At 40.3% G+C, this 13,398-nt stretch overlaps 1 protein-coding gene across 2 annotated transcripts in view; it reads right to left on the reverse strand.

Moving 5' to 3' along the window:
* zgc:136858 (uncharacterized protein LOC678543 homolog) overlaps nucleotides 1–13,398 on the reverse strand; it is a 101,145-nt gene that overhangs the window by 59,021 nt on the left and 28,726 nt on the right. For both annotated transcript variants that reach the window (XR_005946485.1, XM_041216219.1), the window contains exons 6-11: nucleotides 11,752–11,858; nucleotides 10,674–10,800; nucleotides 9,446–9,566; nucleotides 7,829–7,914; nucleotides 5,516–5,646; nucleotides 3,856–3,915 (exon numbers count right to left, since the gene is read on the reverse strand). Coding sequence is in view for 1 of the 2 variants with exons in the window: in XM_041216219.1 (XP_041072153.1) it covers nucleotides 3,856–3,915; nucleotides 5,516–5,646; nucleotides 7,829–7,914; nucleotides 9,446–9,566; nucleotides 10,674–10,800; nucleotides 11,752–11,858 (632 nt within the window). In the remaining variant the exon portion in view is untranslated. The remainder of the gene's footprint in view (nucleotides 1–3,855; nucleotides 3,916–5,515; nucleotides 5,647–7,828; nucleotides 7,915–9,445; nucleotides 9,567–10,673; nucleotides 10,801–11,751; nucleotides 11,859–13,398) is intronic.

Consider the following 13,398-nt stretch of genomic DNA (forward strand, 5'->3'; position numbering starts at 1 on the left):
ACCTGCATCTACACTGTTTCTACTGGGACTTTGGAACTTCTATACCATTGGCTAAGAGACTAATTCATCTGTATGTCCCTATTGCACTGTGGAAGTCACCTCTATTGGAAAAGTGAATTATCCAGCATCAGTTTTCTGCGTGCAAACTTCTGTGAGTCTAGACTCTGGACTAAAGTGAAACAATAATTCTTTATCCTGTGGTCTTTACCCTGTAAATCTTTCTTTCTCTATCTGCCTTCATTTATTGTATGAGTGAAAAGGAGGCTATGTTGTGACTCTCCTCTCGTGTGAGTGTGCACGAATAAACTAACCCTCTAAGTTTATCCTATCTCGAGTTTGCTGTGGAGTTATTAATAGAAATTGGATTACACTAAAACTGAGAGGTTTGGGAAATACACCAACACATATGAAATGGGAAATCTAAATCAAAACACCTTTCTGTTTTTGGACAGGTGGTGAGAGGATAAGTCAGGGCTGTTGAAATTAAACACCTCTCCTGTCTGTTAAATACTGTAATTGGTAAAAACCAAAACTCCTTTGGCCCTTTTTATGAGCTTAATTACCTACATTTATGTTTTGAGAGAATTATCTATTTAAATTCATAGGCCTCTATTTATCCAAATATTTCATTGTGAGTCCATTGACAGCATACTCCCATTCCTGTTTCTATTTGGAAAACATATTACCTCACATTAACCCATACTAAATTGCATCTGGGCACCACACCTTAGGAAGGATATATTGGCACTGGAGGAAGTGCCACACAGATTTATCAGAACGATACCAAAGGTTGAATTACAAGGAGAGATCACACAAACCAAGAATAAAAACAGGAAATGCTGGAACTACTCAGCATCTGTGAATAGAGAAATAGATTTAACGCTTCAGATCTGAGACCTTTCTTTAGAACTGGAGAGAGATAGAAATGTAATAGGATTTGATTGAGTGAAAGTTGGGGAAGAAGAAAAAAAGGGAATGTCTGTGATAGTGTGGAGGGCAGGAGAGATTAAATGACAAAAGGTTTCATGTTACAAGGACTAATGGAACAAGTAAAGAAACAAAAGATATGTCTAGTGGAGGTGTGAATGGCAGGATCCTGAACAGCTGCCATCCAAAGGCAAAGTCAAGAATATAAGAGAAAAATGAGAGAGAAAAAAGCAAACTGGCAAAGAAGCACTAGTGTAGAAGGTTAAATCATCCGAATAGATGTGATGGAGATACATCTCTATTCCACTCTCCCAGTTCCTCCATCTCTATCCACCCTATGATGGAGTTGGGTCATACAACAGCCATGATCTCTCTGAATGATGGAACAGACTTGAGGGGCTGAAATACCTACTCTTGTTCCTATCTGCTACCTGTCTACCCTCTCCACCATTTTCCAAGTCTCATCAGTAAATTTAAGAATTCCTGATGCCTAAATCCAAATATACTGAGAATAAAAGTAGTCCGAGCAGGGACTCTTCTCCTTTTCCAACACTTATTTGTTTCTTGCCCTTTAACCAACTTCCAAGCCATGGTGCTACATTTCCTCTTCTACCATATACCTGACAAGTCTCTTATGGGACACCTTAATTAACACATCCTGAAAATCCAAATCTACTACGTTGACTGAATTTCTATTGTATATCCAATTATTCACTTTTTCACAAATAATTACATTTGTCAAACAAGCCATGTATTTAACAACGTCAGTCCATAATCAAGTCTTTGATTAATCCATTAATTTCTAAATGGTCTTAATTTCATCTAACATTGTATTCCAGATGAGGGTAAATCAGTGCTTTGCACAAGATCAATATATCCCCTGAATCTCTCTCCTGCTGTTAATTTGTTTCTATGACATTGATTACACATACAAAGCAGTCCAATTGTTTGAGCCTTGATCACTCCACGGAAGTGGGCTGGAGCTGGGAAGCACAGATATCTTTGCATTTCTCTTTAAAAACATTAAAATTAGGTGCAGCTAACCAAGGTTTTAATCACATAAAATTCTAAAGACTGAAAATTCCTGGCTCCGACGCGGGAGAAAGTGCCCCACACAGTCAGATTTCATCCTGGGGAGATTGTGGAGGTTGGGGGCAGATGTTAACAGGAGTGGGGTCAGAAAGAGCTTGGAGGGACCCACAGGGGCTTCCAGGTGTGGAGCCGGGCTGTGTGAAACACTTGCCTCTGTGCTCCAGCACTTTGCAGCTGTTAAAAAAAACCCAAAAAAATAGCCCTTTAGCCCTCACCCTACCTCACCTCCACACTCAGTCCCTATGCCAAGCAATGCCCCTCTACCCACCCCAAGACCTCTCATACCCTGCATGCCAACCTTTGCCTCTATGCCCACATCCCATGACCCCTCATACCTTCCATGTCAATCAATGCCCCTCTATCCAGCCCCAAAGCCGTTCACTGCCCCATGCCAACTTGGTGCCAACCCATGCCCAACCCTGTTCCCTTGCAACCTCCATGTCAACTCACCCAGTATCCAAACTGGTCAGATCTCAGGACCCAATTTGAGATGAAATAAAGTTCTAAGTGTATATTGTTGACTTCACTATTTAAAAGAAGTCTCTCATTCATAAATACCCATTCATTACATTTACATTACTTCAAGTGCTTAATTCCTTTTGTAGTCATAGGTCCACATTGAAGACTTTATAACCACCTTGAGCTGTCAATCGAACTGTTAACTCTTAGGCACCCCACTGTGATAATGACAGGTTATGAAAGCAGTTATGCAGCACAAATCTTCTAATGATTACCCTCAGCCGTAGTCAACAGACAGACTGAAAAAGCGTACACTTTTAAAAAAAATTGCAGACTGCTTTTAAAATAAAATGAAATACCAGGAGATTTAAATGCCATGACAGCTTGACAGTTCCCTTGACAGTTCAATGAGCTTGACAGTCCCAATGAATTTATTCACTTTTTACGCACATTTATGTCTACTTTAAACAATTGCAAAGAGCACCTTACCTCCCCAAAGGCTACCCTACCTCTCTAAAAGGGTGTCTACTCTCCAAGTAACTCTGGCAGCTTCAGACCTTCCTCTGAAAAGTGCCGATCCCACTTGCGTTTTGGACATTCCACTAGTGAAAATTGGATCTTTTTGAAGTCAGCTGCACTTTAATCTGTGCAGCTGCCTCTGTGAATCACAGATGTACAACTACAGCCAGCCTCCACGTCCCCCTCCTCCCTCCCCCAGTGGAAATGGCGGGTGCTGGGTTTGGGGGCGGGACTCCCGGAATCAGGTCTCTGGCACCATTTTGGCTCTGCTGTATACCCTCTCTAACCTTCACAAAATTTCAGGCCTAAATGTTTAAACATTTTCATTTGATGCTGAGAAATAAAGTATTATCGTAGATTTAGGGCGATTCCACTATTCTAGGTTAAGACTTTATATTAATTTGGTGACAAAGCACTTAGAATTTCGAGTTCTTAATGACTGGTGAAACTGAATATAAAATATGTAGAGGGTGAGGGTCCATTAATGGGCCTTTTGCTATTGCAATGGCCCATTGACTGTGGCATGCGGCAATTTACCACACATTGAATTAACAATTTGCGTGTCCCATCATGGGAAGTTGCTGAGCAGGATGCAGGCATTTCTCTGGAGTTAAGAAAGGAATAGGGGAATTTGCCCTTGGGAGCAGTTAGGTTTCATGTCGATCTTAGGCAAACATGATACACACACTGAGGGAAGAGGGGAAATGATCAGTTAAAAAAAAAGCATCATTGGTAACAGGGTTTAAAAAGTTGAACTTCAGACAGGATCACTGGATTCAAAAGATACTGTCAGAAACAGGAGCAGAGGATATCAGTTGTAGTTTGTTCAATGTCATGTATATTGCTGTTCTCACATACCACCAAATTGCCTTGTTTTGCCTTTGCAATGAAATCAACATTGCAGCCACCAATCACTACCTGTGGACGCAGAAAAAACAGGAATAGGCAGTCAGGATTATGGATTAACACACTCATGAACAAATGACTTGGTTAAGTATAATTGCTGTCAGGTATCAGTTTAAAAAGAGTTACATTTTCTCTTGCATTGTTTTTGACATTTTAACTAACATTAAATTGATTGTAGCAGTGACGGTGAATAGCATCGTATCAGCAGAATTAACCATCTGAGAAACTCAACATTTTAGGGATTTTTTTTTTTACTTCCTCTGCAAAAACAGCAAAAATATCCAACCCCCTTTCCAACACAAGTGCTTACTTAATTAATGAGAGTGGGTCTGTGTTGCATGAGAGGCTAAATGAGAAATAGAAATGTGTTAGCAGACCATAGTGTATTTCAGGACTTCAAATGCTGCAAGTTAGAGCATTTAACTGGTCTTTTGAATCCAAGATTTAGTGCCTTGAATAAGCTCCTAAATGTGTTCCTTCTACAACTGTCAGTTACAAAGTCATACTACCTATCCTTTCTCAGCTGCTTTGCATGTACTCTGAGTCTATTATCATTCCACCATTATGGACGTTGAGTTTTTTCTGTGCTCTTCCAAAAAGAGTGTCTAATTTCACAGTTTTGAGTATAATTGGGTCTGCTGAGAGACTTTAATAATTATCTGATTTACCAGTGAATAACACTTTTACTATAGATGATTTATTATCTTGGGGTTTTACCACTTGGTATATTGGGGATATATACAAGGGTCAGATTTCCTTCAGGGTCCTTGCATGATCCACACTTGAGAGGGCTGGGACATGTCTGGTCCTAAGCCTCTACCTTAACCAACAGAAAAGGTAGGTCCTGAAGTTACAAATGGTAGTAATAAGTAGTGTTTACGCTTTAGGCTCTGAGTATATGAATAGGATCTTTTTTCTCTAATTTCTACCTCCCTCCCTGTGAATGGGTTCATGGACTATTCCATATAGCAATATCAGGAGATCAGGAATGAGCTGAACACCACAACTCCTCACACAGGACATCAGGGCTTGAATGCATCACCCAGTCATGATGTGTGAGTAACCTCAATAAAGTTATAATTGGAGAACATTTGAAGGCATCATGCTTGTCTCCTATGAATTAAAGTCATACAACAGGATTCTTTCAAAATATTTGCATCAATGTTGTTGGAGAAACTGAGGTTATAATCTATTCACCTTGGAAGTGCCTTCTCTGGCAGAATGTTCCACATAGCATGACATAACTGATGCCAATTTCTGTCTTGAGCTCTGCAGGACAATCTTTGAACTGCTGATTGATTAAATGAAACCAAAGCTTTTGATTTAAAGCATACTTGCAAAGAACAAGTAGGCACAAAGCACCATTTGTTCCAGAATACAACACAGGAAGAAGGCACAATGTCTTCCCTTTCATTTTGGAAGGAGGCCGACTCAATGTTACAAACTGGATTTCTCCATCACACATGGGATAGGATAACTGCAAACAATTTTAATGGATGTTAAAATAAATTTGCTTTAAGCTAGTGACACGGTGGTTTTGGCAAAATTATGTTTGCTGTAGTTTTACACAAGCAGATTTAGGAGAAAATGACACAGTATGACTGTAACTTACTGGCTGTGCAAGAGCACCATGCTTTGCCCTTGGTGGTTGTGACAGGGTGCTGAACTTACGGTAACTCTGCCTGGTGAGCGCACAGGCTATGCGGCTGCCTACTTTTGCATTGTTCTTGATGAGAGCGATGTCTTTTTCAGAGTTAAGGATTAAAAGTGAATCAAGTGCTGTTATTTGTCTAGTAATTTATTAGAAGTATGGCTCGTCAAACTTAATCCCTTCAATGTTTTATCATGACACGACCCAAGTCAATGTCCGCCTGGAGGTGAGGAAATCAATGAGAAGCACCAAGCACAGTTTGTGAAATTTCTCCCCTCGCTCCATAATCAAATAAAACTTCACAATACTGATTCAATCTCATAACCCACACTTAGAGCTCTGACCATCTACCTTCCACTGGAGGCTCAACCGATGCAGAAACCAGTCTTTCTATAAAGTATTTGTTTATCAGATTAGCCATGATCTTATTGAATGGTGGGGCAGGCCTGAGGGGCTGAATGGCCTACTCCTGCTCCTATTTCTTATGTTCTTATGAACGGGGATGAAGATTACAAGAGAGGTCACAGAAGCTCATTAATTTATATTGATCTAATCAACACAACACAAACTGCTTTTGTGGGAAGCCCGCATTTTCACAAAGCCACCAATCTGTGAAGGACAAACAATCCTCTATTTGAACTTGTATTCTCACTGAATAGCTTATTAGAAACATCGAGTATTTATGGCACAGATGTGGACTGTTTGGTCTATTGTGTGTGTGCCTGGCAAAAGAGCGATCCAGTCTAAACTCCAGCTCTAGGTGTGTAACCCTGTAGGTTACGGCACTTCAAGTGCATATCTAATAGTTACTTTAAATGCGATGAAGATTTCTGCCTCTACCACCTTTTTAGACAGTGAGCTCCAGGCCCTCATCACCCCTTAAAAGAGATTACTCCTCAATTCTCCCTAATCCTTCTACCAATTAGTTTAAATCTATGCACCCTGATTATTGATCTCTCTACTAATGAAAAATGCTCGTTTCTAACCACTTTATCTAGGCCCTTACTAATTTTATATACTTCAATTAAATGTCCCCTCAGCCTCCTCGGTTCCAAAGAAAACAGCCCGAACCTATCCAATCTTCCTTCATAGCTAAAATATTCCAGCTCTGGTAACATCCTTGTAATCTCCTCTATACACTCTCTGGTGCACTCACATCCTTCCTGTAATGCAGTGACCAGAGGCAAATGCAGTATTCCAGCTGTGACCTAACTAGTGTTTTATACAGTTCTAGCATACCCTCCTTGTTCTTATATCCTTTACCTTGACCAGTAAAGTTTCCGGTATGGCTATGTAACTACGTTATCTATCCATCCTGCTACCTTCAGAGATCTCAGGATGTGCACTGTAAAGTTTCTCTGTACCATTTCATTGTCTACTCTTATTCCATGTGTATATTCCAATGTTAGTGGGAATCTAGGAAGATGCAGAAGGTGCAGTAGATAGGCACACTCTCCTTTCATCAATGGGACCTGGTTTTAGAACCAATCTATAATGAAAGACTGCTCGTTACAGGATAACATTGATGAAATCAAACTCTAAATTAAGTGACATGAGAGGGATTTATTTACTTGCAAACCTAATTCTGGATATCAGTAATTTAATCACCAAGAAAAGACATAGGATTTACCTTTGAGGTGATGTAATTGAAGCTTGCAATACTGAAAGGGATTGACACAGTTAATCCAGGTAAATCAATCACTTATGTGAATAGTTTAAACACTAAGGGCCATAAATTAACACTTTTGAAGTTATTGACAAAAGAAATGAACAGTCTGACTCAGCCATATAAGCCCACAGTCTCTGTATCGTTTCTCCCTCCAAACCCAAAACCCTGCCTCATCCAGCATAATACGTTGAGGTACCAGATCAGGCTTCATGTTTAGTTATTCAGTAACTGCGAAGATGACTATCTACCTTTAAAGTTAGCTTCCGATAAGTCAACCCCATACTTCTACTGCAACCGCTGAGGCTAAAAATGCTTCTAATATGGCAGTACCAGCGGGGGAGGATTCATCCTTTCACTTCACATCCATAAGAACTATTCCAAATTCACTTGTACTTTGATCAATGTGGGTGTCTGACACCTCCTGAGTTCCTCCTAGGTGACTGTCTTGACAGGGATGACCATAAAACTCTAGGGTTGCACTTAACCTTGCAAAATCTTCAATTTGTACACCTGGGGCTACCTTGTTCTTCTGTGCTCATGTTCTTGCCCATATGAAGTTAAAGACATGCTACAGGCATGAAAATGGTTCAAAATATGAAGGATACTGGTAGTCAGTGAAATTCCTTTGGTGAGCTCATAAATTCTGTTCAGAACAAAGGGAGTAACATCTTTGCCCAGGATACCTTTATCCCTGGTGGAGGAGAAACAAGAAAAGTCATGATCAGTCTCCCCTCTAGATCACAAATCCAAACTCTTTGTTTTCATGGGTACAACAGATAGGCCCAGGGAGCCTCAGGGGCAAAATTAAAAGTTTAATTTCATGCTCCCTTAAATTAATATATTTCTCAAGTTGCTGAGACTAACAGACATTGCTGTTCTGATTGAAGTATCATCCTTCTAGTGAGAAAAAACAGCCTTTTCTAAACCTGCAAACTGACAAAATTCATACAGAACAAGCCAATGAATAAGTGATATGAACAAATGTAACACTCAAATACCCAGGTTTTGAGAGCCAGATTTCTGGCTCTAGGGGCTGTGAATTCACATTGTCCATGTACCTCATTGTTTGTGATCAGCACACAATGAGATAAAACACCTTTCAATTCTGCTAACAGAGCTGCTTTGTTAAGTAGGTCTGGTTGAAGGAAGGCCATTCATCTATGTCCGAAGGGTCTGGGACATGTTGATTTGGTCACTGTTTATGGTAATAATGTGATTGAATAGCATAAGTGGAATGTATAACCATGGTAACAGAATTATTGGAGAAACTCAGATGAACATACATGCATCTTCTTGGCTTCATGTTATCTGAAGTCTACATTGTCTGTCTTTTAATATATTTCAGTTTAGTGCTAGTATATGCATGGAATGTAGAGATCAAAGGTTGAATCGGTATAAGTGTTTTGAGTAAACCAATGTTTGCTGTGGTCAGGCTGGAATTGTGAATTTTGGTACCTAAGCTCTTACTATAAATCGTGAAATCAATAATAAAGAATCATATAGTTGCATGGAATTATGTTCTGTGATTTGGCTGAGCACTCATGTTGGATTATGTAACAAGAGCTCTTTCTGCAATTGTTGCAAATGATATCTGTGTTTAAAGTAATGAGACAAAATCGATGAGGAAAGCAGTCTCCAAGAGGAGTCTCCAATAGATGGGTGTAGTTTGGACGTTATCTGACCTGCTGAATGTTTCCAGCAGGATCAGTTTGTGTTCTAACCTATGAACTATTTATACAAATTTAGTGACTGGAAGGTTTCCACCTTGGAACACAAGGCTGGATATACAACTTGTACTATTCATTTTATTTCTCATGAGAGAAGACGCTAAGAGATGGAGGAATTCAACATAACTTTTGCTAAGATCAGGCAGCCTCATAACTCAAGCAAACGAACCACTAACTCCCAGACAGAGGTTAAATCATGACTCCCTGCGAGGCTGGCACCCAAACATATCTGCACTTGGCTTGTTGATTATCACCGACCCAACTAGACAAAGTGCATAAAGATTAGGCTTAGGGGATGAATTTCCTGATTGTCTGCCGTAACCTTAGCTGAAAAGCTGTATAAACGATAAACAGATTAAACACTGCTTACACCAGTTTTCAGGGGTTTCCATAGTGGTTCTTTTGCAGACAAGTGGGAGAAATCCCTTGGAAATTCACCCCCAAAATATCATTGTTCACTAATTAGTTACCGAGGTTTTGTTCTTGTATTCTTACCTTGCTTCTTCCAAGGCTTGCTGGATCGCATCATCAATAATCAGGCTTGATGCTGCCTGCTCCTCTGGAATAGGGACAGCTATCAGCACACTGCTGTCCTGGCCAAATTTATGGGCATTGGCTATTAACATTAAACAACAAATATTTTCACTTTATTGTCCAGTCACTTGTAGTTGGTTATAGCTGTCAGTCCTGCATTAAGCTATAGTTGGAAAGCTATGACTGGCTCTGAAAATGCAATAACATCCCTGATATACATAAATTGGCCATTTGAACACTGAATTCAGATCAAAATTATTGCATTTATTTGCAATACTGGCAGCTTTTGGGAGATTGTTTTCCTTTCAATGTTCTTATTTAAATGCAGATTCGATATAATTGCTATATACCACAAAAACTTGTCATCTTAAAGCAGCAATGGACAAGTCAAATTTACATGGATTTCAACAAATTCAAGTACAGTTCAAACCAAATAGTCTGTGGTATGGTCACTCCCCAACCTATGCACAGCTGGTTATTTACTCATACCTTGCTCTATCTGAAATGGAGTTGAGATGATATCCATCCTGCTTATCACTGAACCATTTCCAATGTTTTTACACTGATTTCTCAAGACAACCTATACTGAAATTAGATATTTCTCCATCGATGCAGGAGAGCGGGAGCAAACATGAAACAATAAATGTTCTTTTGGTAATTGCACCGACATCAATAAAGATGCTAAAGGAAGGATTTTGCCTTCCCTCTCCTCTCCTGAAAGCATTAGCTCAAGTTTACAGTCTTCTGCTACCTCCCCAAAGTGACCATTTTTTAATGCATGAACTTTTCAGACTAAATGTTGACAGGCTATTCCACCATGGCAAGAAACTATCTGCACAGATCAGGAGTGGAGTCCCTGGCTTTATCTTCTTTCCCTAATCCAACTGTAATGCCCTTATAGCTGCTTCAGAGAGTTAACTCAACAGAAAGTAGTTGGCGGGGTGGGGGGGGGGTGATTTTCCCAATTCATATAGTTCATTGTGACACAAAGCTTTGCACTTACTGGTGAGGTTAATCAACTGTGATCCAAATCAACAAATTGGAACAGCTGTAATCAGAGCTACAACATGGCAATTTCTTGATCCCTTCTACATAGAGCTCTGAATCAGTGAATGTGGTGTAGGTTATCGTGAACAAATTACCATATATGGTACTGTAATCCAGGGAAAATCGAGCAATCAGAACCTACCAATAAGTTGGGCTGCTTCCTCTTCATCAGTGACATTGTAAGGGGATTGAAAACCACTTTTTGGAATAAAAAATGCTGGGAAGTCACGTGATTTTCCAAATGTCGCCACACATACCCCAAGGGTCTCCTAAAGCAACCAAAGCAGAGTGGTAATTGAGAAGATTATCCAAAATAACAGAATCTTGTTGAATCTTTATTTTCACCTTGCATCATTCATAGATCCATTTCAATGAGAGGACAGACACCTTCCAATGTTGTTCTTGTACTGGTACAAGGTAGCACAGAAAAGAGGGAAAAATGAGAAGGATAAAGAAAAGCAGGAAAGAGCAATCAAGGGTACGAGAGAGGGAGTAAAAAGTCTGAGGAGTGCAAGAGGGGTAAATGAGAACCAAGCTGCCACTTGCTGTCTGTCCGGATGGTAAAAAGGAACTTGTATGAGTGGGAGTCAGAGACCTTACTATCAGTGACACAGCAGGGATAACCCATATACTGCACCGGTATAGCATTTAATTTCCAACAGCGGCCTCTCTGATTATTAATTTTGTTAAATTGCCTGCAATTTCCACTGTAGACATACACTTCGAACTATTACGAGATTGATTCAAACTTACTTTATAAAGAATGGAAAAGAGGTTCATCTACCAGACTAGACTGAATTCAAAGTCAGCTATGATGGAATACTTTATAAATTTTGCTGCTTTGTGTGCAATAGAAAGTGCTTAAGTTGGAGTTTGGTGAGTGAGGGAGTTAGGTAAAGAGGGAAGGGAGTGATCCTTTCATTTTCAACCTATCCTTTCCCTCAGCCTCCAGTAGCTGGCTGTTACTTTGTTACAGGGGAAGCCCATAAAGCAGCAGGACTTCGGAGAGAAAGAGAAAGAGCTGGGAGTTTACAGATTAAATTTAAAAGTCAAATCACAGGAGTCCTGTAAGTTTATTGGTTGGTAAGCGTAGGCCTTTCTGAACTCCACACAGAGGTGGCAATTAGTGAGTGACAGGTGAGTTATTATATTATATTATACCACTCTGTAGTGAACACTTTATATAACGTTTATAAATGACAACCCATGAGCCATTATACCAAGTATTCCAGTGTTCGTCCAATATCCAGGATGGATTTGACTCCAGCTGAAATCACAGTGACAGGATTGCGTCCCAGCTCAGTCAGATCTGTGCTTATATCCAATGCTGGAAAAGTAAAATAACGGCATCATTTGTTAGGCTCAGAGGAGTTACTCCGACACCAGTCCAACAGTCTTGTGGAATATTCCATGGTACAATTCCTAATAAGACATTTTAATATAAAGTAGATGTAACATACATTGTCTGCTTAATTATGTACTGATGGTCCCAAAGTGATGGCAAAATTATGCAGATTTTTAAACTTGTATTTCAGCTGTTCACATAACATTTCTAGAAGGCTGTAATATCTCAAATGGTCAATTGGTAGTATATTCCCCAGAGTTTTTCAGCTCAATTCTATATCACAATCATTACACAAAATTATCAACTACTACAGAACAAACATTCAGCTCAGTAAGTTCATCTTGGTGCCTATTACCTACATGAGCAGTGGTCATAATCCCATATCCCAAACCCATTTCCATATACCTATATCTTCCTTTCGTTCTAGTGTATCTATACTGTAATGCTTTCCTACAGTGAGTGTACCTCCGGTCTGCATTGAAGTGCTGCTTTGTGTGCATTAGAAAGTGCTTAAGTTGGAGTTTGGTGAGTGAGGGAGTTAGGTGAAGAGGGAAGGGGGTGAACCTTTCATTTTCAACCTATCCTTTCCCTCAGCCTCCAGTAGCTGGCTGTTACTTTGCTACAGGGGAAGCCCATAAAACAGCAGGACTTCGGAGAGAAAGAAAGAGAAAGAGCTGGGAGTTTACAGATTAAATTTAAAAGTCACATCACAGGAGTCCCGTAAGTTTATTGGTTGGTAAGTGTAGGCCTTTCTGAATTCCGCACAGAGGCGGCGATTGGTGAGTGACAGGTGAGTTATTATATTATATTATACCATTCTGTAGTGAACACTTTATATAAAGTTTAAGGTATGGCAGTGCAGCTCGGCCATATAGAATGTGCATTCTGCCAGATGTAGGAAACTGTGCAGGCACAAAATGGCCTCAATGACTCCAACTGCAGTAAGTGTCACCAACTGCAGATACTTGAGCTCTGAGTTGCGGAGCTCATGTGGTGGCTGGAGTCATTGTGGTGCATTCGCAAGGCTGAGGTTTAAGTGGCTAGCGTTTTTAGAGAGGTGGTCACACCACAGCTAACAAGAACACAGGCAGAGAGGGAATGGGTAACTGCCAGAGTATCTAAGAGAAACAGGCAGGTAGGGCAGGAATTCCCTGAGGTTATCTCACTCTCTATTTTCCGATCTGGATACTGGTGAACGAGCTGGTTCCTCAGAGGGCTGCAGCAAGAGCCAAGTTCATGGCACCATGGGTGGCTCAGCTGCGCAGGAGGGGAAGAGCAAGAGTGCTATAGTGGTAGAGATTCCAAAGTTAGAGGAGCAGACAGGTGTTTTTGTGGCCGTAGATGTGACTCCAGGATGGTTTGTTGCCTCCCTGGTGCCAGGGTCAAGAATGTCATAGAGCAGCTGCAGAACATTCTTTTGGGGGAGGGTGTACAGCCAGAGATCGTAGCCCACATTGGGACCAATGACATAGGTAAGAAAAGGGAGGAGGTCTTGAAAGCAGATTTTAGGGAGTTAGGAAGG

This window comes from Carcharodon carcharias, chromosome 21 (genome assembly GCF_017639515.1).
Source record: "Carcharodon carcharias isolate sCarCar2 chromosome 21, sCarCar2.pri, whole genome shotgun sequence".
Classification (NCBI taxonomy): domain Eukaryota; kingdom Metazoa; phylum Chordata; class Chondrichthyes; order Lamniformes; family Lamnidae; genus Carcharodon; species Carcharodon carcharias.